The sequence below is a fragment of the Drosophila erecta genome, unplaced genomic scaffold (assembly GCF_003286155.1).
Source record: "Drosophila erecta strain 14021-0224.00,06,07 unplaced genomic scaffold, DereRS2 tig00000021-arrow-pilon, whole genome shotgun sequence".
Taxonomy (NCBI): Eukaryota; Metazoa; Arthropoda; class Insecta; order Diptera; family Drosophilidae; genus Drosophila; species Drosophila erecta.
The window spans coordinates 20,667,835-20,694,514 of NW_020825198.1; the positions used below are offsets into that span (position 1 = coordinate 20,667,835).

Consider the following 26,680-nt stretch of genomic DNA (forward strand, 5'->3'; position numbering starts at 1 on the left):
AAATCAGAAAAGTTCGTTAACTTTAAGGTACGAAGAGCATTTCGTCTTGGAGTATTTCTTAAATGGTTTGCTCAAGTTATTTAAACTTTGCGTTTTCTAATTTAAACACATTTTTCGATGAAGTCACAACTAAAATGAAGCCACACCGAAGTTAATCGTGTCATGGAATTAATAAGTTTGAATGTAGACTACATTGTAAATAATTTGGTGTGAATACTTCGACAAAGTATTTGCTCATTCTGTGAATTATTATAGGAAGAATTAAAGCCCGCAAAAGTTTAGTTTTCAATAGTTTTTATTTTTCTTTGTATAAAACTAAATGCCAATCTTTAGACATACCATAACTAGGTCAAAATAGAATACTTAGAGACAATAAAGATCATTCTTAGACTTAACAATTTGTATGTACAATAGCATTTCGAGGGTGGGAATGATTACTACTTCTACGGCTCTACCGCCGGCTAACTTTAAAATACAATTGCAAACAAGCTCGAAGAAATATTTACAATTTTAACGTTTTCATAAAAATAATTTTTGGATCTGAGCTCAATAGGTGAGTGTGTATGTGTGTGTGGTGTGATGGTGTGATGTGCATAGGTGTATGTGTGCGTGTGCAATGCAACTACCTGGTCAAGCTGTCTCTTTCCAGCAAAACCTGTCTGTCCCTATCTCTTTCCACTTCCCTAAGTGTGAGCGAGCGCACACGAATAAATTTACATTTTCTTTAAGTAACAAAAAATAAACAACGAGGGTTTTTGGGGCGACTCCTCCCACTTGTTTTTTCGCCGTGTACTTAGACACACACGAATATTCCCCTCATGGCACTAGCCGCATTGTGGGCCACCGCGAAGCCACCGAAGTGGGTGGCCTCTGCACCACCCAGCTTCTGCCGCTTGACTTCCGCATGGGTGGTGGTAGTGTTCGGTGAGTGGGCGGCGGAGTGGGAGGAACTGTTGCTGCTGGTGGTCAGGCACTCGGCCTCCAGTTGGTAGAACTTGCGGCGCGGAGCCGCCTCCACTTCCTGATCCTCCGAGCCGCTGTCGTTGAAGCTGTGCACCGAGCTCCTTGAGGTCTTCATGCTTAGATCCATTGGTCCGTCTTGGGCGGAGGCAGTGGGGGGATGCACTGGCGCAACGCTGGCGGTTTCGCCTCCAATGGAGCAAACCGAGACGGGCGACAAGCTCTGCATCTTGGCCGCAAAACTCAGCGGGCTGCTGCTGGTCGGAGTGGTAGGCGTGGCACGGATGGCAATGGGATGCAGCAGGCTTCCGGACGACTGATGGCTATGCACGGACTGAACATCCTCCTCCAGGCAGACATCGATGGGCGACTGGCGGGCCGAGGAGCTGGGCTGCACCACTGGTGGCTGGCTGGCGGGACTAAAGCGGTTCTGCGACTCAACGGAATCCACGCTCTGGCGGTGCTTGTACATCTCCTGGCGGTAAGCGGCATCCGCAGCAGAAGCCGCTGCAGCGGCGGCACTGGCGTGGTAGCCGGGGAAGAGGAGGTGCGGGGGCAGCTGGAAGGGCGACTGGTGCGGCACACCACCCATCATGCTGAAGAAGGGCAGGGCGGCGGACGGATCGGGCAGATAGCTGGGATAGCCCAGCAGAGGCATATGTGGATGACGCGGCACCTGCTGTTGCTGCTGCTGATGATGGTGGTGCAGATGGGCGGCCATGTCCCCGAATCCGGGCGTGTGTGGCGAGCCCACTGGGGAGGAGGCCGACGGGGCACCACCCACCGACACGCCACCCGCTGTTGGAGGCGCCTTGCCCGCCGCTGCGGCGGCTTGTTCGTGCTCCTGCAGCAGACAGTGGATCTTGAACCAGTTGGAGCGACGTCCGTAGCGGGATCCTCCCTTCGACATGCCCACGTTGTAGCATTTCCTCAAGCGGCACGCCTTGCAGGTGGTGCGGTTCTTCTTGTCGATGATGCACTTGCCCTCGTTCTTGCACTCGCTGATGGTGCTGATGTTGTTATAGGACCGGCCGAAGAAGGACTGCAATGGATTGGCGAGGATGTGGGTTAGTTAAGTGGCATGGAACTGATTAATGGAAGAGCAGAATTCATTCAAGAAACTTGGGGCACAACTGCCTTTTCGTTGAACAGGAACACTTCAAGGAAGTAATTCCCCTAACCCCTTAGGAATACCTTCTGCTAATTCATTTGTCAATGGATTTTTTAAGACACAACTTACCTTGCAGCCCTCGCAGGTGAAGGCGCCAAAGTGGAAGCCCGCCGCCGGCTCACCGCACACTTTGCATGTCTGGTTCATCTGGAAGATAGTAAGGAAATCCCGCGTTAGTAAGGGTTTAATCCGCTGGTCGAGGGGTGCATGTTTAATCCACAATGAGGCGAACTGAAGGGCACTGGGAGATGCTGGACACTAACCAAGTTGAACACCATTTTGGAGTACTGTTTGTAGGAATTTTGTAAGATTTTCTCACGATCGCTGTGAGGATCTGCTGTGTGATCTGTTCGCTTGGAATGCTGCTGAGCAACTGATGCTGGGCTCTAGGCGGCCCAGGATATATATAGGGAAAAGAGAAAAACTAGGCAGGATGGGCGTTTTTTATGATCACAACAGGCCAAAAAACTTAAGCTGCTGGATTATGCAACCCTATGCGTTCATTTTCATTTTTTTCGCGCTGTCCAGTCATAAAACTCAGGTAGATTTTCTTTTTTATTCGAAGTCATTACGAGTGCTGCGAAAATAGTGTTCCCTAAAAAATGCGCCAGCAGTCCGGACCTTGACGTTCGGCCATAAAAACACACGCCGATTTTTCCCGAGTCAAACAAAAAACTGAAAATTCGGCTTATGAAAATTGTGATTTTTTTCCCGCGGCCTCGGGATGCAAAAAAATAGGGAGAAGGTGGAAATGTGGCCGTTAGTTTTTCGCGTGAAACAGTAAAAAATAAAAGTAGTGCACAAGGGATCGTAAAATTTGCCGACGGCCGCGACCCAAAAACAAAAACGAAAACCGTGAATTGACTTTGATCTCATGTTGTCTCCCTCGCTCAGAACTTACCTTTTGTTTTTTTCTTTTTGTTGGATGGGCACTGGGTTTATGACGACTTTTTAATTGCAGCGATTCGCGATCGTTGCTGCACGTTTTCTCACTCTGGCAGTTTGTATCTGTCGTTTTTCGGGGGTTTGCAAGCACTTTTCGATCAGTCTGTGTGATTCAGGTTTTCAACACTTTGATTATAGTTTTGGATACGATATGCTGTGGGTTCGATCGTCGAAGCAACGCGGTCTGGAAAACCTCGATGTGTGTAACTGACACTTCGGCTACTAGCTGACGACTGATTTCTGGCTGAGAGGTTCGACTGGCAAGAAGCGTTTCTGTGTTTCGCCTACTGGCCGAACTCTTTGGCTTATGTACTCGCACTCACACAAAAGCAGACTTACCAGTTTTCAGCCCCAGCTCTCTGATAAATCACGGCCAAAACCACCACCTTTAAGACTCGGATCGAGTGAGAGAGCGATCGAGCACGCACACATGCGCATTGAGTGCAAACCCCACTTGAGCGAACTGTTAGCAGAATGTTAGCGCTCTGTTAGTGAATGAATGGAAAACACTCACTCATTTCGGATCTCAGGCTCTTTCTCTCGATTTTGAGTGCCTGTAGCTGGCAATTTGCATGGCCCTGATATTATTCGTTATTCGTTTGTTTATTAAAGATACATACTCGCGTGCTAAGGGCGGCTGGATTTCTCACTCACTCGAACAGCACACACACCACCTCAGCTATTCAACTAAGCCGTTGACTTCATTTTTAACAGCTGCTCATTTTTTTGGCATGGGCGGAGCCGTATTGGCCGCTCGAAATCGAAATGGTTGGAGGCCAATTCGCTTGGGGGTTTCTTGTCAAAGTCCGCCGGTTTTCGGATACCATTAGCGTTTCGCGAATGCTTATTACAGCCTGGTTTGATTTTAATGACCTCATTCCGCGGGAACAATCCCCTCGTAGTGTGTGATTTACAAAACGAGTCTCAATGTTTCAGTAAATATATTAAAGTTTGCATGGCCGCGGCTTAGCAATAAATTAAAACGTTTAAAGTACAAGTTAGTCAATAAAAGAGCAGCATTGATTCATACCTATAAAATGATAGTTGAGCAATTGCATTTCCATCCGAAATGCAATAAAAAGAAGACTATTTCGACGGGTTATTTCCTGGATTCAGAATGACTCATATATAATCGAAGTTGACTTGTAAACATATTCTTAAATAGTCAGTTGACATGTAAACATATTCTTAAATAGTCATTGTATGCTACTTTAGGTTTTAGCTTTAAATTAAATAAATAAAGCTATATAGTATGATATAATACATTCTTAGTAAAAATGAAAACTTCAACAGCCTCTCCTTTTCCTCCATACTTCTTAATAAAAAACACATATCAATTGAATTTAGTTCTTACCCTTTTAAAAGTCAACTTCCAACACAATTTCTCCTGTGTCCAAACAAAGAACCTTATGACGGCACTTAACTCTTTTTATGAATATTTATTGTTGTTTGCTCAGAGCCAAAATAAAAAAGAAGCTACCTGTTTAACCCTTTTATGCCGCTAACCGAGTGCTTAACCCTTTTATGGATGTGCATTGTACCGAAAGGGTTGTTCAGACCAGAAGAGAAGAACCTTGACTTTTCCACTCTGACGTGTGGCTAGTATTATAAAATATATATAATACTTCAACCGATGTACTAAGCTATGTTTAAGGTGTACTCTTGACAAAAACTCGTTAGCAGACTTCCTAGAAGACTTCGCATTTGACTTTCATTTGTTGCATCAGGCAGGAGAATTCCGAGTAAAACGGGAAAAAACGCACAAAAGGCTTGTAAAAAAGTCAAAAAGTAACTAGAACCATCCTTCGAATCCAGCATCTCGTTTTTCGCCAGTTTTTCGTTCAGCCACCCACCTTTTTTCTAATCGATTCACTTTTATTGCCCACCGTTTTTTCTATTTTCTCACACCATAAAAAAGACTCGTTGTCGAAAATTCTTTGCAAAAAATGCGTTTGAGGCGTTTTCGCGAATTTCCGCGCAAGCCAAATGGGTAATTTTCCCGGGGTAATTAGTTAGCCCGAAAGGAGAGGAAAAAATGAGGACAATGTGACTTTAATCCGGTTTAATCCCCGGCTTAAGTTTTTTGCCGGCCAGCAATGCGTTCGCATCTTTCAAAAATAATAAAAAAAACCGAGCCGAGTGTCGCGTCCGCCGTCATAATTATGATCCTAGGATAATCTGCAGCTTAGGTAAGCTGATCCCGCGATTAGGTAACGAAATCGCTGGCTTAGGTACCACAAGAATTGGCCTAAAAAACTCAGCCTGCGTTCGGGCCACGTTGCACGTTTTGGGCCGTGCGAGTCATAAAGTCAGGCCGGTCGGCCGTAACCATAAAAATTGTCGAGCAGCCGATGGTTATAACCCGAGCCAAACAAGAGCACCCGAATTCCACCCATCCATCCACCCATCCGCAATTTTTTAAGCGGAAAAGGGATAAAACGGCTGCCTCTCGGCCTTGAATAACAGCGGGTCTGAACCAGAACCAGGACCTCATATAAAAAAGTCAATTGTCGCGGCTGAGTTGCGTAAAAAATGACAAAAATTCTCGGGAAACAGCCTCAAGATCACCTATTACTAGGAGGCTAAAAAATGGTCGATTGCTAAAAAACACAATAAAAAGTAACGCTCGAATCTGCGATGACTTTTTGACTTTTCAACTCTGGCTCAATTGCCCAATGTCGTAAAACGCAGAAGCTGTCGGCAACGGCAGCTACTAAATTGTGCTGCCGTAGGTATGGAATTAACTGTTCCGGATTTCTGGCTATACAGCATTAAATACTCAAGATGTCAGAGAAGCCGAGAGGCCCCCGTTCGCATTTACATAGTTTTGATTGCATCATTTTGGCACATGACTGTATAACCAGCACATATCAATCAAATCGACCCCGGGTCCGTCCGAACTTGTTCGAACTCAATTTTTGGACTCGTGTTCGCTCGCAAGAGTAATTTGCATATTTTTGATTTAACAGCTCGGACTTAGCATTTTGTTTTGCCATCTTTGTTATTGTAATGATGTGCAAGGAATTTGCATATTTGGTATCCTACACAACGGACAGGTCGTCCGTCTGGCCTGGTCCACAGAGATAAGATAAGCTGGACTCTGCTAAATATCTGATGGACAACAGTTCAATTAGTAAATTAATGGCTGGCAGGCCACAGATTTAGGCATAATGCCTCAGATAATCCAATGAATCACAACTCGTTGGATAACAACGGATCGAGCCCTGGACTGAGATGGGTTCATTATCTCCGATGACTATTCGGGTTTCATTATATAGTAAAAATAGCTTTGATGACCAGCGACGGGCGGCGGCGGGAGATTCTCGACTTTTCGTTATATGGAATTGGAGGCGGAAAATATTTATCACTCACAACGGATTTTCTATCTTACATCGGAGTAAATTAAGAATTGTTCGGCTTAAGCACTATTATTAACCGGTCTGGTTCGGAATGTGCTGCGGTTGATTGTAGAGTGGGGAGTTTTTAGCTGGCATAGATGATTTATTTCACATTTTTTTACTTTAAAAATTAAATAATATTAAAAATAAAATCATTTAAAAAAAGGGTGAAAGTTCAGGTTTTCAGTGCTAAATAAATTCCTTTTCAAGCATGGAAATTCTTGAACATTTCTAAACCCCTATTTAAAAAGTAAAAAAATCATATCACCATTTTTGGTACACCCCTCTCAAAATAAACACATACTGCAATATTTTTAATGAATTTTATCTTGTTTATTGGTTTTTAATAAAATATTAATAATATACAGGGTATTAAATATTTCTTAGCCAAGCAACCCTACCTCTTGATTAGTATAATATATATTAGATTTACTTTTTGCACACATTCTCGAAAAATTATGAATTCAGCTTGGGGGCTAGGAAAAGTCAATAAAACTTGTTTTGCCAATTTCTCATGGCATCTGGAAGTTCTCGATGTCTTTGATATGTGGTTGGTTCGGTTTTGCCTGACAAATGTCTTGTGTTTAATTGTGTTTCAGTAATGTCTTCATTACGCTTTCGATGTTCCTCTCACCTAAAACTCGTTTCGATGGTTTAGCGGGCTTTGTATTTGATATATGGCCAGCGTTTATTGATTCTCTCGGCGGGAATTCTTCAGCTTATCACTGAATCGGACAATTGATATTGTATTGGAATTATGAAATTATGCAAATTCCCAAAATATGGTTATTGATGGCAGCACAAAACGCGAACAAAGCTGGCGCAAAGGGGTTGAAAACGCTCCTAAGACTTTTGGCAAATATGATATTTATAATCGAGTGTGACAGCATAAATAATAATTACGCTACAATTATGACAGCAGGGTTTATCCGACTGTGAGCGTCTAAGCCTTTCGCCAAATCTGCGAGTTTTCCGTTGGAGTTTCCCTCAGTTTTGGTTTCAGTGCGAGTCTGGCTTGGACCAACGCCAAACTTCCCACGGATCACAGTCCGGAGATCTAAGATCGCTAACGATATGTTAATGTAAACCGAAGTACCCACATGTTTGAGATTAAACTCTGCTCCGGGACTGGGCAAAACCAACGAGCGGAAGTCGAAGCTGCGGTTTGGCAATCAAATTTCCAGCCAGGCGGGAAATGCGGCAAATTTTCCAAAGCGCTTCGCGGTTTTTCACACAGTTTCCGTCGCTGGCTGGCTGATCTCAATTAAATCCGCCTGACCGGCGACTCGGGACTTGTTTGATCGGATCCTGGCTTTGGAATTTACACAGATTGCACAAGTCGATGAGAGAGCGACCTCGAAGGTCTCCGGCGGCCAACAACACCGACCCGTAATCCTGGCCTAATGCTCGATAATCTATCTAAGCCGCAAGCAAGTTAAGCTAACTGGGAAAAAACGCCGTCAATGGGCAGCCTGTCGGGAATTCCTCGTTTCACTGGGCATCATGATCTCGAGCGATCCGTCCAACGAAATCGCCCTTACTACGAAGCCAGATTAGTCAATATGACTTTGGTTATACCAAAGACACTGGAATAATAAGATGCGTAAATGGAACATAAACATAAAAATATATATCCCTTTCAGTGTAGGGTAATCAATTTCTTTACAATAATTTTGTATTGTATTTTAAATATTTTTTATGAATAAATATTTTAAAATAAATATTATAACATTTCAAACACTTGTATGAATAACATTTGCCCAGTTATTTGTTCAAGGGGGATGCCAATTTGATCTTGCAAGCAATCACACTTAAGAACACATACACTACACTCACTGCTCGACCGGTAAGAGAGATGACTTGAACTATTTTGCGACTCTAAATTAGAAGACATGCCTTACAGTCCTCACTAGAACCAGTTGGGAATTATAGGGCTGCAAGACAATATTTTTCGTAAGCAAATATTAAAAGCGGCAATAACTATGTGTTCCGACAGTAAGTTAAACATTCTTCAGGCTTTAATTAAGATAATTTTTACTACTTTGTGCAAGTAACACATACACTGCATACATATGTACATACATACATACACACATACATACATACATACATACATACATACATACATACATACATACATACATACATACATACATACATACATACATACATACATGCATACATGCATACATACATACATACACACATACATACATACACCGGTACATACACTACATACACCGGTACATACACTACATACATACATACATGCATACATACATACATAAGGATCATTCTGCGCAGAAAATTGTCATACCAAACCAGATTACCTATCTTCCGAAAACAGTAATTACATTTGTTTTCTTATCGGAGAAGTACTCATATTATTATTTCTTTATAAATCCGCGAAGTGCTTATCCTACATTAGTTTTATAAAATATATATAATATATAAATATAATATATATATATAAAAGTCTTTGGAACAAACGTAAAAGAAATTGGAAAGAAAAATTGTTATAGCAAAACACCCTTCCAGTGGAAATATAGAATTTTCTTTAAACTACAAACTATTTTCCGGCATTTATTTTCTATTTCTGGCACGATCCGTGCGATCATCAAGTTGATTCCCAGGCAATTGCAACCAGTCCGTGGCCCACACACATTAGTTTCCTGGAAACATATTTCACTGAGTATAAATATGATTTTTCTTATCGATTTTAATGATCGCACATAAAAATTGTGACCGGATACCCCGGTTCCACCCCCTCTAACTTTTTTAACGCCCAACTTCAAGCACTGGGCGAAAATAAATGATTTCCCTAATGAGCTATGATTTACAGACAATATTTTGAACTATAATATAGTTAATATATTTAAAAGTCAGTAATACTTCAAAACTATTTTGTTCTGCCCTGGAATTGATGTATTATTAATAAACGGATATTTTCTGCCAGTGTAGGGAGTCATCTGCCCTTCCATGCCAACAAGTGCAGCAAACGCCCCAAAAGCGGCGGCAGCGCCAGTCGTCAACGTCATCGTTTGCTTTAAGGCTGAGTTAAAAAAGTACTCAGTTATGCAAAGCGCATTTATGCAACGATATTCACCCAATGGGGGAAGGGGGAGGGCTGATTGGGGAAAGGGTGGCCAGCGAACGTCGACCATTGACCATCGAACGATCATTTGGAATACGCCTTGGCATTCAGAACGCGCTGCATTTCCTGCCCGCCAACGGGTCAAAAAACTCGCCCACACTTCATAGACCCGGCTGAAAACTGTTGAATGAAGTGAGTAGTGCACTGAGAACAATTGGCATTTCAAGCTACCATAGCTAAGCACAGCTATCATGGTTTAATGCAAGAAATGCCCCTGCAAATTTAGTTTATTACATGTGATTTCCAGACAACTTATTCCGCGGTTGCTTAAATTTGCATGCCGACCATTAGTGTATCCCTTTTTTCTCCGTGTGGCTGGGAAGCTTGAGCGAAGTTTCGTCTAACTGTTATGCCATTAATTAATTGTGTGCCCTTTGGCCGATTTAAAATGCACCACATCGACCCGTGATCGGCCATAAAGACGTCTGGCTGGCGCCGGTGGCCAGAATTTAGGGGTCTACATGCGATTACCCTTCGATTTCCCAGTTTGCCGAGTGGGTACTAGACTCCCATGCCCATGCCCCTGCCCATTGCCACTTCATTCATGCTGATCTGTTCCATTTCCAATTAGCTGCACGTTCGCTATGCTAATGACTGCATTTTTCCACCTTATCATGTCCTTCCGCCAGCTTTTGTGGCCAAGAAGACTCGGCTCCGCAGCGGCACTTTGAGCCGGCTTTTTTGACAAACTCACATGTCATTTGATTTTATGTTCACACGGGACAATTTATATGCTAATTTGCAGTGCGCATCCGCATCAAAGGCGAGCCGTTGACGATTGCCTCTGATGAAGGTGTTAGAGAAGTAATTACGCTGCATTTAAATGCTCAATTAGTGCGAAGACAGTACCGCATCGCCTGCCTTTCGGCCCACAGTGAAGCCCCATTAGGTGGTTCTTTCTCTGATTCTGCGCCACCCGCCGGAGATTTCCCCCTCCTTGATTGCTGGAACCGCGCACAAGTCACAAACGAACGCATCGAGCTTCAAACGCCTGAAATGTGGTTCCTTTGCGGTTCAGCATCGTTATCCACCCACCAATGTGGTTTCGCAGCCGCATAGATCTTGGCTAAATAGGGATGTCTTGGTTCCACGAAGCCCTTAAAACACAAGAAAGAACGAACTGAGATCCATGGCACACCGGCACTCTAACATCAGCCTGCTATATTAGTAATGATATCTACACAAAAACATATCAACTACAAATAGGACGTTATGTCGAGTGTCTCCACTATCCTCTATTTTTATCGGTAAAGCGGCTTAAATTGCAAGTCTTATTAAATTATAGTTTTCATATAAGGTTAAAGAAATTAAGATAAAAATACCCCGCCTGCCAGGGAAAGTTGGCAGTAGTCTGCCCACATCTCACTTTCGCTAGAGCCACTCCAAGTCCCTATCTCCGCGTCTCCATTCGCCTATTTAGTATAGTATATAGTACCTTTCCAGGTCACTCAGTCGTAAAAAGGAATCACAGAAACTAAACACTCATATCTAAGTTATCCAGCACTAAGTGGTCTCACCTCGGCCACATTCCCATCCCCATCCTCGTCCTCGTCCACTGCGAAATGCTTTTGTCACCGACTTTCCCGAGGCTCCAGCTGGTTGCAGCGATGGGATCGCAGAGTAAACTCCTAAATTATAATAAACGTGCAATCGTAATGTGTGCTTATGAGCATAATCTTGTGGTGATTTCGCATGAATTAGCGATGCTAAATGTCAAATCGGAACGATATCAGTGCAGTTCAAAAGCATCGCAGTTCGGCGGTCCGGCAACCGGTATCCCAATCTCTCTGGTCGCCGTAAAAACTGAGAAAAAGGAGGAAACCAATCTGACTCGGCGATTGATTCAAATGTGCATGCGAACGCATTTCGCAAATGCCAAACACACATAAAATCCAGAGTTGACTTTCTGTAAATGGTGCACCATGGACATATGGCCATCGCAGATGGAATCTGAAAATCAGGCTGCGGCTTAAGCTGCACGGGAATGCAAATTAGTGCAGTTCTACTCTTAAAGGAAATCGAAACGGATTTCTAGTGCAAATGGATAATTTGGTCTCCACTTAAAATGTGGAAATAATTTATGGTAAGATATTGATTAATACTGACAGCAATTGCATAGTTTAATAGCTATGTAAACTGTAGTTAAGATAAGAAGTAAATTTCCTATTTTACCTCGGTTCACTACAATAGCGCCCAATATTTCTCAGTGTGCGGCCACCTGGGAATGGGAACGCCGCGGACTTTTGCACTTGTTCTGGCAGCAGCGGGCAAATAAAAACCAAATTTGCATAGCATTTTGTACACGGCACTGTGCCTGATAAACTGGGCTGCTCCAGGCCGGTGGCCCAGGTCCCAGGTCCCAGGTCCCAAGTGGCCGATGCCCCCGATCCTCCCGAGGAGCTGCCACTAAAGAGGAACATTTTGATGATCGCGTTGAACTTTTACGACACACTTTGTGGCTATTTATGCGGTGCATCTACAAGTATAACCGACTTGGGTGGTATATCGAGCACTTCGGACCTCCACTCATTAGCCGCGCTGGCAATAAATATTTTGATTTGTGGCAAATGCACTTTTCCGCGCCAACAAATGCGGGTACGAAGTGCACATGCGTGCCACACATGCAACTGGAGTGGCGTTTTAATGAGCCAAAGCGGCAAGGAGTCGAACCCAGTTGAACTTTGACTTGGGTTTGCTCAAGTGTTTAATGGCTTTCCACGGCGCGAGGGAGTTGCCCTGTTCCAGATGCAAAGTGGCATGCAAATCTCGTGAAAGCGATCGCGGCAAATTGAAAATCATATTTGACTTGGCCGCTCTTTCTCCGTCAGCATTGCAATCGAAATGTGGAACAAGTTCAAGCCAAAGGGCCTTAGGCAAAATAAGGCAGCCACACTACAAAAAACAGAAGTCCTTTTATCAGAGTCTGCAGAGAGCATTGCAAGTTGACGAAGTGTTTATAAATAAGTTGGAGTTTCTTATCAACGCTTTATTTTTTCCATTGTTTTTAGTGTGATAACTCAAAGCCAGGCCAAGTCATAGTCACGGGCTATCATCGAGCAGCCGGCCAGCATCGATCTGGCCCAAAAGCAAACTCAAACTCAAACTCAAAGCCACAGCAAACCGCACCCGCACCACCAGGCAAACTGGGAAACAAAAGCAAAGCAGCAGAGCACCACTCGTGATCATTGTTTGATGTCTGCTGGATTTTGCCATTTGTGCCACGCCGTGTGGGTGTGGGTGTGGGTGTCTGTGGGAGTTGAATGATCTTCGCCCAGGCGCTTTCCCATGCCCCAAGCCCCAAACTCCAGGTCCCCGTCGCAGGCCAGTGCGAATCCTACTTTCGGGCAGTTTTTGGAGCGAAAAGATCGGCAATTAATGATCTCGAATGTGGTTTATCTGGGGGCTGTCAAGTACTTTAAGTAAGTATACTAAAATATCCGCCTGCCGCGAGATCATCTTCGTGTGTGAAAGCATTCCGGGCCGAAAGGTTTGTCAGCTCGTTGGCCTCGTGGTCACCTGGCTTTAATTTGAACCCCAAACCCAAGCCCAAACCCAAACCCAAACCCAAACCGAAACCCAAACCCAAGCCGAATGGCAACCAGAAAGCCCGAATCCGAATCCCGAAACGATAGCCACGATTCGATAAGTTTTTCTCACACACGAACAAAGCAGCGAACAAAGGGAAAAGTGGAAAGTCAGAGGCGATTGCAAAGATCGCTGCGATCAAATATGTTATGGAAAATTGAGCACATACCGCAAGTCGAACGGGAGGAAGAAGAGGGCACATTGGCTCACTTTGATTTGTTTATTTCGATGCCACACGACGTACAGTGGAGCTTGTGCACAACGCTCCTGCCGTCTGAAACTTACTTACTATCAAAACCATCAATATAGAGAATTTCAAACCAACGTTTAATTAAAGGTGATTACAAGTATTGCATAAAGTATATTTTAGTTACAAAATGTACCAAAAATCCCATTCAGATGGATAATTAATGTGGTACATTAAATTTATTTTATCCAATTTTTCCCTAAGGTCTCTAATGAGACGTGAAACAATTCTATTCCCGTTCCGAAATCGGCTACTAAGGAAAAGCCCCCGAAAGTGCATCTGGAGTTGTAAAACTGTGCCTTCGTTCGCAGTCCCACTCCACTCCAATGGCACACAGCTCCCTGGGCAGCAGTTTTCCGCTGGCTCCGGCTGCTTTTCTTGGCCACATCTTGACCTTTCACTGGCTCCGATTTGCCGGAAGCGCTCACCCAAAATATATCACCAAGCGAATATCTACAAAATGATGATTGGAGCAGCTCCAGCTCCAGCTCCAGCTTCAGCTTCAGTATCAGCATTTTGCCACAGCTCCAACAATGAGAGGGCACAGCTCTCGTGGACTGGACTTGTGAAATTGTAAACAATATCTGTAAAAATAAAAACGCCCAACGCCGCCGAGTGCAGCGCCGAAAAAACGTATAAAAATGCCCATTGTTGTCTTGCAAATGTAATGCAGTCGAAGTCAGTCAGTCAAATGGCCCGCGGCCATCAGCTCGACTCCTCCGATTCCGGGCAGCACACTTGGAGGCTCTGCAACCTTAGGAAGCCAGAGTTCGGATTTTCGGGTTGGGCCCCAGCGAACTTGAGAGCTGCCCACTGAGGGTCAGCTGCGGTGAACTAGTTAAATCATTTGAATAATCACCGAGCATCGATTTGGAATTGAATTTGGGTTGCAACGGCATTGTCTAACATCTTCACGGCGGTGGTAGCCCAACGGAAGGTGGCCCAGTAATGGACCAAAGGTCAAGTATGTTGTGGAGGTAAAGTCATAGCGAGAAGTCTTCTGGGCCTAAGACTCCTCAATCTCAAGCCGATTCAAATTTAAATGTGACTTGAAAGAATGAAATATATTCTCCATTGGTTGTAACTATTTGTTTGCAACCAATAAGTTCTTCAAGTAAATTCATATTAACATTATGGTAATTTGAAATAGAGCAATCACAGCTCCCATTTGTCAGCTATCTGGAGCCACGGAACCCACTGCCCACACGTTCCGATCGATTCCGCAGATCAAAGCGAAATTCCAGCGGATGATAGACAAGTGGTGGCCCTACCATAAACTGCCATGAATTACTCTATTCCGATCCCAAGTCGGGCTATCGCTGCGCGCAATCTCGTTGGCCAGAATGCAGCGACGTGCACTCCTTACAAAATATGTTTAATTAAAATTGCTGTATTAAATATGACACAATGCTCCGAATTCCAGCGCGAAGCGTCTGCCCAATGCCCCATGCCCAATGAAAGGGGATGCGGACTGTAATTATTATATAGCACCCAGGATCAGATGCATCCATTCGCCGGCCGTTGAGCGCAGCATTTATGATTTTGTTTTATTTATAAAATGCGGCGATCGCTGGCTGAGAGCAATGATGATATTTACAATTTCCCCCGCCGCCTCTCGATATCATTTTTTACCAATTTCATTTTGTACTCCTCCCCTCTTACATTTGTCGCATAGTTCGGGTCTTGGCCAGGCTCAAAAGCATCCTTTGTCTGGTTCGAAGCAGGGCTCGAAGGCTTCGCGCCCGGCGCAACAGCATCGGATGTCCATATCTGGTGTTATGACAAATGCTGTATGTAATTATGGTCGCTGCGATCGCCGAGTGTGTATGCTTGTATATATCCCACAGCATCGGTCTTCCTCTTGCCGGGCAGCCGCAAAAAGATATCAAAAATGTCGCATATTAATAACGCTCTCCATTGGCGGACGCAGGACACGAAATGCGTTTTGTGCCTTAATTAACCCTTTTTAAATTGGGCATAATTAGGGTGGTGCAGCTGCACTGAAAGAAAATGTCTGTACATTATTACAGAGTTATGCTATGATTATTAAATGCAGAATGATTAAACAAAACTTAATGACATCTTATCAATTAGGAATTCTTTGAGCAACATTATCCGATAATTTATAAATATCGGAACCTAAACGGCTAAACAATTTTGTCGAGTGCCTCTGACATCCTTCGCCTCATCATTATATCATTCACATTCGTTAATATTTTCGAAATATTTTCGCGTAATTTGTTGATATCAATTTACACACAGCCGCCCTTCAGTCCTGCCCATAATTATATCATTTCGGTTGATCGATGCGCATCGCTCCTCCGCCAGCCCCATATGTACACTACATATCGGGGCCATAATGGGATGCCGCAGATTCCGGACAGATTTCCCATTGTTCTCGATATGAGCGTTATTTAGTTGCTGGCAGTGTAGGACGCTCAGCTCATTACTGCTGGGCTCCAGTTAGATGACTTTGAGAGGAGGAACCCCATTCAGCACAGCGGGTGTGCCCCGTACCATATGTAATTAAAGATTCCCCACCAATGGATCCCAGTCTTGTTCTCTGTCGCATGAGCCAGACATAAATGGTTTGATTTGGTGGCAGCAGCCCCATCTCGAGATCCTCCCATTCCATCACAAGTCGTCTGCTCCATCGCCTTCGGGCATCGATAGCGATACCGAGAGTATTTAAAGCAACTTTCACACTACACTCAATTGTCTGTTTTAGGGCCAAGCTCCCTAAAAGGCCAAAACAAGCGCAAACCCAACAGGCCAGTGCAAAAACTAAGAAACTTATAAAATCAAGTCGCCGCTCCGCAAGCTGCTATTTGAGCAGTCGGATACCCTGTAAAGTCATTTATCATGTGTGCATTTGCTATTTTACGGATTTCTATATGTGTTACTCGCCCAAAGGGCTTATTTTTCCATCTATCTTCGTCTTAGAAATTGCTAATTTGCGTAACAGGGTATTATCTCTAACTAAACATAGGTATCTTTCACCAGTTCTTGCTCGCATGCTGCACAAATTTGGACACATGTTGCATGCTAAGAACGAACAACGTGAAAGGATGCTTTTTGCCCCGTTTCCGATGCCAACTCGATCCCGCAAACGCCAATAATTTATAATGCGGACAATAAAATGTTATCACACAAAAAGCATATATACAAACAAGCCAAAGGGGAATCTGCGCAATCGGGGCCAAAAGAAGGGACAATCGAGAGTCGACAGGCTGAACTAAATGCCGCACGCCTGCGCATTATGAGCACAGTAAACTCGGCAAAAAAAGTACAAAATGAGTAAAATGGTGGAGGGGGAGGGGGAGGGGGAGCAGGCTCCGATGATATATGAAATCATATAACAGCAATCGGCAGGCCAGTACAACATCGCATAAAGTGTGTGTAGTTTATTAAGCGCGCCAGGAAAATGACACAAAAACCACATTGGCCAACTTAGTTGTTGTGGCTCTGCGCCTTTATAATTTATGGGCCTTCAGCGAGTTGGCTTAGAGAATTTGCCACAGTTTATTTATGAGGCACACAGCCCGGCGAGAGATCAATGCCTCAATAGAAATGGAAATGAAGTCAACTCCAGCAGATTGGAGGTGCAAAACAATCGAAAGACGAAAGAACCGCACGAATTAGCAAGAGAAGATATGGATCCTTTATATAATTTCATTAGGGGAAATGGTTGAATATTCCGATTGGTAGCAAAATAAAAAGTAGAGAAATGAGACTAAAAATTTCGCCATTTATACTTCAATTAAATAAATTCACGTAGGTGAGGAGGCGATAAAAATCGAAAAATTAATTAAAAAATATTAATTGATTAGCCATAAATACTTCGCAGACATTCGAGGACGTTCGCATTAAATCAAATAAATTTAATCGCAACATTTCATTCCGCCGTAAATCACTGTTCTATTAAAACATCGTAAATCAAATCCATAAAATTTACAATAATTGAGTCCGTGGCCGATAATCAAAAGCTGCTCCCTCCTTTACTTTTGCATTCCAGTAAAGCACCTTGGTCACATGATATTCGAAACAAAGGAAAAACAAAGAACAGAATAAATAAATAAGCCAAAGCCATATTTAAATAATTCGGCGAGGCATTCAATCTATATTTAAAGCGAAAATTGATCATAAAGTTTGCAAGGCACGTTTCGAAATTAAATCATTTTAGTTGAGCATAAGCAAAGGCTTCGTGCAGTAAAAACAAAACAGAGACCACAAAAAAATCATCAAATCTGCGGCCATCTCGGCTTTTAAATGATTTTTATAACACTTCTACGCGGCAGTTTTTCAATAAAACAAAAAAAATCAATGAATTTTATGGCGTGGCAAAAATTTAATGACATCAATCGAACTCCCTCCCCATTGTTTCGCTTTTCTAATATACAAAAAGGCTTTAATGGATTTTTGTTCGCCTCTATTCGGTTTTGTATTTCCATTTATTTAGGCATATAAACGTTACCATAAAAACAACAAACACAGACTCCCTGAAAGCGTGTTAAAAGTAGACTAATGGGTTTTAATTTCAGCCAACGAACCTTGTAAAATGTCAGGGTTTTCTTCCCCCTGCAAAAAGCGAGGGAAAAGTCAACCAAGTAATTGAATAATTGTATGCCGGCCAACGTGTGAGTGTGAGTGTTTGATGAACTTTCTCCGCCGTTCATTCAAAATTAAATCACTTTACGCACTTTAGGCTCCGCCTTTCCAGAGCCTCGATAGCGCAGTTCCGAGATTTTATCTCCATTCAAAGCGGCGCCTTAAACAAACAACAATTTGCCCGTTTTTTGTATTTTTCTATTTTGTCTACACACAAACGCATGTATCTCGAAGATACATTTGCGTGCCAATGGCGTAATTTACCACTTAACATATCAATTGTGCGGCTATTAATCAAACAACAGACGAGCCGGGGCTTGGGGCCTCTGACTCTGGATTCCTGCTTTGATTTGTACGCATCGGTTGTCAAACAAGTGAGACAAAGGCTGAAAAGATTTATAAAACTCCACGCACAATATACTCGAAAAATCTGCGGATCAATCTAGGATTTGAAACGTTTCATTTGGGCACTTTACACAGATTCCTCAACATTATTGAAGGCACAGAATTTGCTTAGGTAGCTTATTTTTATTCATTTCATTTAATATTAGTTTCAGAAATTATTTCATTATTATTATAATCGAACTAAAGTTTTCAAATAAATACGTTTTTCCAAGTGCACCAACAGATACTTCTCATATCGCAAACGTCCATCAAAGTCCACAAGCAGCGAGTCAAATCATAATAGGAGCATAAAGAGTAGAATTTTTAACACCTCACTCCTCCGCACTGGGGCTCTTTTGTTCTGCGCCCTGGATACAGTGGCCCCCCCTCGTCCGCTTTTTATTTCACTTAGTTTTGTTCAACCCGGTCTCATTGGCAGTTGGACATCCCATCAGAGGGCGATCGATCGATAAATGCTGCGGCATTCCTCCGGCATTCGCCCCGAAAACTATTCCATTGAGGCTGTCAGATGACGCCGTCTAATTGCTTTTGTTTGCTCCACTAAGGTGCCTAACGAACTCGAGTGCACGGAGCCACAGAAAATATAACAACTCAATTCGAAAAGCGAAACAAATATCTCGAACTCCTTCACTTGATAGCTGGCGATGAGGCTGCGGAGTGGCGGGAAAACACTTAAGCGCCAAAGTGTATCTTTGATCTTTTCGAGATGAAGAACTGACCCACTCGACTGCTGTTGATGGCCGATTTTTGGGGCAAAGGGGCTTGGAATTGGGGCTTTGGAGCGCTGCATTATTCGCCAGGTAGTTCTTAAGGCTTCGCAACAGGACAGGTGAGCTAGTGGTTTCCATGTACTAAGTAGTTTCTAGGTATCTTGGACAATTGATTATAAATACAAATTATTTGTCACCTATAACATAAAAGTCACTATGGTTAATAAATCTCATAACAATATGTATATTCTGGTATATTATCAAAATGTTACAAGCAATTATTTCAAAAACTCTCTTAAATTTATATACTTTATTTGTTTTATTTTTTTTTGGGAAGGCATGTGAAATATAATATAAACGGAACAGCATTTTGCATTTTTGTAGCCCCTTGTGTAGCATAGAGAAAGTATTTTAATATGCAAACGAATCTTAAAGATAATGCACTTTATAAATGTATTTATTTCGTAAACGAAATCTACAAAAAAGGAGCAAATTATTAAAAACTATTTTTATTCCTTAACAGAAATTCCCATTATCTACATTTCAGCCGATTTTTACGCAGAAATTCGTGCGACACCTAGCGCCTGGCAGCTGAAACCCTACATTCTACATGTGCAACCTACACACTTTGTACACCCTCTTAACATGTTGCATACTTTAGGGATAAAACCATTATTACAGCATTACACATTTTGTAATTATATCCCACGTAAAATATATGTAAGATATAAAGGCTGATCATAAAAAAGAATAAAGTTTTGGCTTATATATGATTTATTTTAATTTTTTCCTCATTTGTTCCAGGCTTACGCCCGCTAACCGCTCATTACTGTCACGCCTTTAACAAAGTTTAAAAAGTTATTTCCCTTTTCCCTATTTTATTATTTGGTTGCCATTTACTACCGATATTTTAAGAAATTTCTTCCATGCACTACTAATTACTGAGTAATAGGTATCTGATAGTCCAGAAAAGCGACTATAGTGTTTTTATACACGTCTCATAAAAGTTTTTTTAAGTGTTATCTTTTACGATTAAAGTTGTTGAATCGTTAAACAAAAACCACATTTTTAGCTACTTACGATAAATGATTGTGGCAAAAAAAGGAGATTGTTAAAACCATTACAAAATCTGTTTCATGGAGGTATCCTCTCATCACAAACCAGTAAGTCCCATAATGAAGAAAACCACTTTCGCTTTATTTTCTGACCACTTATATATTTTCGATGCTGTTCCAGTTAGCAAAATTTGTCATTCGGCTTTATTGTTTATTGAATGGCTTGACTTAGGCCTATGGAATATTCCAACACTTTGCACATTTTGTAATTGTTATTATTTAAAGCAATAACATTTTGTAAATGTTTTCCATTTATTGTTTTGTATATTTTCTTTTCGGGGGCGGTAGGAATAAAAATTGCAAATTTATACATATGTACGTACGCGCTTTCTAAAAACAATAAAGTAACAAATGTCTTAGGATGCATACATTTTGTCTATTTCTCATATGTACTTTTCCTCTTGTATATGTATCTGTAGTTATATATGTACGTTATATATAATAGCCATATAATTAGTTAGAAGTAAGCATACTATCTGTACAGAGATTCCTCATTTAGTTTCATTGAGTTAAGAGCTGAGAGCTGGGAAAATGGCAATGGCGCATTCAAGCCTCAATCCTTCAAGATGATGCTGAAAACAAGGAATTTCGCAATGAGATACAAGTTTGAGAAGTCACTCTAGCTGTGAAAACAATTTAAAGCCATCCAAAAGTGTGCATAGACCAAAAAGATGCATACTTTTGGACAGCTTTGCATATGATTTCCAGCCCATGGGTATAGTGTATATAGTTACATTCGCTTCTTTAGAGACTTTCGCTTTCTGCGCAGTTTTTTGTATGTGAATTTGCTCGGTGAGATTTTGTAGTCTTCATCGAATTCCTGTTCGAGTTTTATTAGATTTTGCAAGTTCAACTGGCAGTCCTGGCGGCAAACAAAGCGATTAGAAAGAAAAGCGTCCTTGTGGACAATGTGTGTGAAGTGTGTACCAACCTCCAGGTTCTTGAAGTGCCAGCGGGAATCGTCGGGGGATCCCCCATCGCTGGTCAGTTCGCTGAGACAGGTGCGCATAGTTGGCCAGCACTGGCAGCGTTTGTTGGTTATCTCGCAGCCCGGCTCCAAAACAATCGAGTCGCTGTCGGAACAATTATCGTGCTGACTGTAGGTCAGGGCGGTCAGGTGCTGCAAATCTATTCGAAAAACAAGCAAAACAAATACTGTTATTAACACCAAATGGATGAAAAGGGGTACATTTCTGGGGTATTAATCACGCATTAAATGGTTATTAAGCCCACAATGAACTTTGATTCTTAGCGCATTAAAAGAGATTATGGCTTATTTTAAACTATGCGGGGCCTATATAAGCCGACCCAAATCCCATTTTTCGCTCTAGTTTGGCACAATGCTGGCCCGGTTTTGCCTTTTGGTGATATTTCTTCGTCTGCAATTTGGACTGGCCAAGGTTTGTTGTATTTGCCCCGCATAATATGTTAAATAGAAACTCTACCCGCCAGAACAACTATGACATTGCAATCAAGTCACTGAGCTGCAAAATTATAGCCAAGACATATGTCAACAACTTTGATTGTATACTTGTGCGACAAAGGACGGCCGTGGTAGCGGTCAAATTTAGTTTAAATCAAACCATCGAGCACTTCGACGTACACGGCACATTTGACTTTCTGAAAAAGGATAAAAACCGCATGAATATAGCCGACATGAAGATGGACGGATGCAAGTACCTGGGATCGATGTACCAAAACAACATCGTTGGCAAATTGTTCAAAAGGCTCAAGTCCGTCAGCAATTTGCCAGCCAACTGTCCTGTTTTGAAGGTTAGTGAAATATACATCCTTAATCGCTCTTTGTGCATTTCCCATTCAAATTTGGAAAGCGCTTAGAACAATCTAGCAATTCAGTGGTTATTCATTATTACAATTGAGGGCTTCAGCTCTTATCAAAACATATTTCGATGACAACAAGCCAGGAAACCAATTTAATGAAATAGAACTTGCACTTATTTTTCGAGCTGGCCAAACTTTGCCCCTGCACAGCAGGAGGAAGACAAACATTTTCCCTTGAGACACAACTTTCAATAAATAAAAGCAAATATTTGTCAACATTTCGTGTTTTCGCACTATCGTCGAACGAAACTATTTAGAACCGAACAGCATTTTGCAGTTATTTCATTTACCATTTACCATTTACCATTTTTCATTTCCCTTGCAAATTGCCCCGCAACCGGGCGCATTAATTCCCCAAACACGATTATACACAAAACCCGAATTGATGCCATCAAATTACGCAGGGAAAGCTGTACGAGATCCGCAACTACACATTCATTTCGGACGAATTCCCGCCAGGAGCTCCGCAGGCCAAATGGCAAGTGCGACTGAAAATGCTGAAGAGCTCCGAACTGGTGGCGGACGTATCAATTGAGGGCGCTGTGGTCTATAATACGTGATGTTGATGCATAATGGATGCGACTAAATGCGAATTCTCCACAACCATAACCGCTTGCTGGTGCTCCGCCCAGCCCAATTTATTATTTTTGCAAGCGCCAAATCACATTGGACAAAAATTCACAGACTAATCGGTTTTGCTATTTTCTGCCAAGCTAACATAAGCTTAATGCCGCTGTACTATATTTAAATGAAGCTAAATTTCAAATGATTACAAAGATACAAGTACTTTTATTTGTACCCTTACTATTTGGCACTCGATTGGCATACCCTCTTATACCTCACGTTTGCAGTGTATACATAGAACTAAGGACTCACCCATGCACACGCCCAATCCGCTGCTAATGGGCAGCTTGGTCACACACTGCAAGGGCGGCTCACATTGACCGGAAAATCCGCCCGGACCGCCGCAGGATTCGCCCAAGGTTTTGGCGCATATGCGGCAGCATCTGCGAATAGTGGAGGTATATGACATATAGTGTAGATGGATGTGGGCATAGTGCTCGCAATGGACTATGGATGGAAGGAGTCCCAGTGGTAATTGATTAGATTCCGTCTTCGATTCGATAAGCGTTAACAATTAGTTAACACTCTGGGTACTGGGAGTGGGATGAGGATGAGCAGGCATCTGTGCCTGATGTGAATTCCAATCAGGACATTACGTGACTCCCGATGCGAAATGGGTTGGAGTTTGGACGAGACACTCTGATGTCTGACGCTCTTAATTATATCAATGCCAATTGTTAAGATCGTGGTGAGCTTATAAATTTGCGACCATTTCATGCTTAGTTAAGTAATAGTTGGTATAAAATGTCACACCTCTCGGCGAAATCATTAAGCTAAACTATTTCAATAAAATAATAAAATTACGTGCGTATATTTATGTCGAATAAAGATATAGTGCTGTTATTGGGTGTTTTTACTACAAAAATAGGTTGCTTCAATATTTAAATCATGTGAGCTTAACACTTGTCTAATTTGCGAGTATGCGTAAAATAAGAACGTTGATAGTCCTGTGGGTAATCATCAAAGCTTTAGAATTACGCGCTGTTAACTTGTTTTCTATTGTTTTGACCGCCATTGTCCATCCAACGATAATATAATGATAACAGCCCGTTTGTGTGATAGGCAAACACAACAACAAAGCTTTGTGCACTAAACCTAATTTGGAGTTTGCCTATTTATTTTGAGAACTAGCATATTGGAAATTTACAATCCGAAATTTTAAATTGATCTAATTGGTTTGATGACAGCACGATTTGGAAAAAATGTTACAAAATGGGGACACATATAAATAATTAAATCATAGAATGATTTTAAATTTTAAATTACTAGCTATGGAAAATTGTATTTCATTATACCAAAAGTCACAAGTTTACCAGATTACCAGAACAAAGTGAAAGTAGAATGGAGCCAGAATGGAGCTTACATGCAAAATGGATGGATGTGCAGGCCGGAAAATATCGTTTTAATTGGAGCACTGGGAGCGGGACTTACTTGCAGGGATCCCAAAGCATAAGTCCCTTTCCGGGGCAGTCGGGCGAGCGGATCACGTCGCACTCCTTCGGATTGCAGTAGCATTTGAGCCCATTCACCACGTGGTTGCTGCCGCCAGATGCCGCCATAACCAGGAGCAGATAGCACCACAAGTAGATGAGCAGCGCGCTCACGTTCAGGCGGCCAAAATAACTTCCGTTCGAGCGCATCCTAAGCGGAAGCTGGGCGCTGTTGTGCTGCTGTTTGCCAGCGACCCCCCTCTGCCGCTCCCCCTGGGGCGTCCTTGTGCGTACATCCTGCTCCAGGACCACGCCCCTCCAGCCCACGCCTCTGGCACTTCCGCCCATTTATAGGCAATTTTTATTGCGCCCTGCTGGCTCTACGGTGCGTTTGCGTTCCACTGCCTCCAATGATGATGATGTCGCTGATGATGAGGATGCCTGGCAAGGATTCTGGTCCTGGATTCGACTGCGGGTCCGGCGCAGGCAATTTGCATGTTGACTGCAAAGAGCAAGAGCGTTCTTGGATGATTAAAATGCCATAAACTGCGCACAGGACCTCTGTGCCCAATCCCCAAATAGCTCCAGAATTGGCGTTTTACAATTGAAAATTTGCGGAAATCGCTTGCCGGTCTAATTTCATTAAATTTTCATTGACGGCTGCCTACTTTTCGACGGTCATAAATTTGTGAAATGGTTCCGCAATGTGTTTCGGTAAATTGAAATATCCTAAAATGGTGACACTTTATGCGCTAATCAAATTATGCATTAATAAGGACAAATTTTCAACTCTGATAAGCAACATTTCGTTTTAAACACCATTCATAAATTCCATTTGCTTTCTTTAATATTAGGGAATTAGGGAATTTTTCCGCTAGGAGTAGGTAAAGTTAAAGCTTTCGAGCGCTAGAATAAATTAAATAATGAAGTGCATAATTCTCTGCCAATTTCGTGTTGGCCCATAAATTAGTAATAAGTGGCTTACAAAACTTTCAGATGCAATAAAGCGAAATAACGTTGAAAACGTGGAGTGCAGTTTCGACAGACACAATGTCAATGTATAAAAAAGCGTATATAACGCCAAACTTTTAGGGGCATTGAAACATTAGTTCGCTTTTAAATAAAAAACTTTATCCTTTTTTGCCTACGGATATAATTGAATTGCACCTTATGGCGGCGAGAGAGTCCTGATTGAAAATTCATTGCATTGTAACTCATTTAAATTATCACGAGTTCGCAGAAGCAAATTCCAGTTAAACAAAACCAATTGACTTTCACATAAAAACTAAATTTTAGCAATAATTTAGATTGGTGATTTCAAGCGACAGTAGTGCCAGAAAAACTTTGTTAATCAAAAAATATGTAAAGGTCAAATGCTTTTTAATTGACTATGAAAAGTTTCACAGAAACTTAATCAGATTCAAATTAAAAAGTAATTTTTGAAAGCAAGCTCCACGCATTCGTCCATCAGTTTGGAAAAGTTTCCCCAGCCGTGGCTCCCAATTAAAGTTTTCCCATTCAACTTGATGACACCATCGACATTTTTTTAATCAATGTCTGCTCAAGCTGGCTTCAAATCGCACTTCGGCGACTTCGCTGGCTTAATTAACCAAAACGTGGTCAGGGCCAAAATCAGAGCCTGGAAAATGAACTGCTCCCCATACACCACAAAAAAAGGAAAAATACAACGAAACAGAAAACAGAACTTTGGAAATTAATTTCAACGAATTCCCAAAAAGTATGCCACATGCCAAAAAGTTGTTGAAAATTCAACCCAGAAAGGGACGGAACAACGCGTTTGCGAAAGAGACAGAATGCGGGGAAATCGAATTTGTTGGAACACATGCCCAACTAATTTGTATTTAAACGTTTGATGTGCTGCGACTACTCCCACTTCAGGCCTACAATATATATTATTTTCGGAATTGTTGCTCGCTTTATGTGCTGGGAAATCAATGGGAAAATAATAAGCTTTCGGTGATGGCAACTTGGTTCTTGATCGCTGTTTTGTGTATTTTCTCTACTTTTCGGACGAGTATTGCTTTCACTTTGACTTGGCCGAAAGGACACTCGACGTTATTGCCTCGGCTGTTGTTTTTCCAGTTGCCTGTCAACCACTTTCAATTCGGCATTCAATTGTTGTTGTGTTTCTTTTGGCAATGCCACTGACACAGTCACAAATCCTGCTCACAAACACACTGCACACACACAGGAGCACACCTCGTTACACCTAACGACAGACGCTTAGGACTAGCACTCGTTATACTATATGCGCTATAGTAGTGCCGTGGTCCTTGTTGTTGTCGCTATCCTGACGATAAACTTTCGGTTCCGACGCCTCCCAATGAATTTTTCATGCGCTTTTGTCTGCCGCACGCGGCCATTTAAGGCAAGAGACTGAACTAGCCTGCTGCCGCCGTCGCTGCACGGACCATTTGCCAGTTAGAACGGACATGTATCGCTCCGACTTCGGGATATTCCAGTGT

General features: G+C 42.3%; 3 protein-coding genes across 6 annotated transcripts; 1 reads left to right on the forward strand and 2 right to left on the reverse strand.

Annotated features, from left to right (window-relative positions):
• Positions 1–281: 281 nt before the first annotated feature.
• Positions 282–3,434, reverse strand: LOC6546293 (zygotic gap protein knirps). 2 transcript variants are annotated; one of them, XM_001973489.3, is made up of 3 exons: positions 2,395–2,533; positions 2,201–2,278; positions 282–2,002 (listed from the first exon to the last, which is right to left on the reverse strand). In XM_001973489.3, the coding sequence occupies exons 1-3, from the start codon at positions 2,407–2,409 to the stop codon at positions 794–796; spliced, it is 1,302 nt and encodes a 433-aa protein (XP_001973525.3). In that variant the 5' UTR covers positions 2,410–2,533; the 3' UTR covers positions 282–793. The 2 variants fall into 2 exon arrangements, with proteins under 2 accessions (XP_001973525.3, XP_026833474.1); XM_026977673.1 differs by lacking the exon at positions 2,395–2,533 and adding an exon at positions 3,033–3,434 and having other exon boundaries at positions 550–2,002.
• A 16,944-nt stretch (positions 3,435–20,378) lies between these two features.
• LOC6546294 (cysteine-rich motor neuron 1 protein) lies at positions 20,379–26,680 on the reverse strand. 3 transcript variants are annotated; one of them, XM_001973490.3, is made up of 6 exons: positions 26,415–26,678; positions 24,196–24,696; positions 23,017–23,147; positions 21,230–21,426; positions 21,033–21,160; positions 20,379–20,870 (listed from the first exon to the last, which is right to left on the reverse strand). In XM_001973490.3, exons 2-6 carry the CDS (start codon positions 24,540–24,542, stop codon positions 20,852–20,854), a joined length of 822 nt encoding a protein of 273 aa, XP_001973526.2. In that variant the 5' UTR covers positions 24,543–24,696; positions 26,415–26,678; the 3' UTR covers positions 20,379–20,851. The 3 variants fall into 3 exon arrangements, 2 of the variants coding, with proteins under 2 accessions (XP_001973526.2, XP_026833463.1); XR_003407707.1 differs by having other exon boundaries at positions 20,576–20,711; positions 20,772–20,870; positions 21,033–21,426; positions 26,415–26,680; XM_026977662.1 differs by having other exon boundaries at positions 20,576–20,870; positions 21,033–21,426; positions 26,415–26,680.
• LOC26526679 lies at positions 21,622–22,759 on the forward strand. Its single transcript, XM_015158841.2, has 3 exons — positions 21,622–21,698; positions 21,751–22,071; positions 22,545–22,759. Exons 1-3 carry the CDS (start codon positions 21,639–21,641, stop codon positions 22,698–22,700), a joined length of 537 nt encoding a protein of 178 aa, XP_015014327.1. The 5' UTR covers positions 21,622–21,638; the 3' UTR covers positions 22,701–22,759.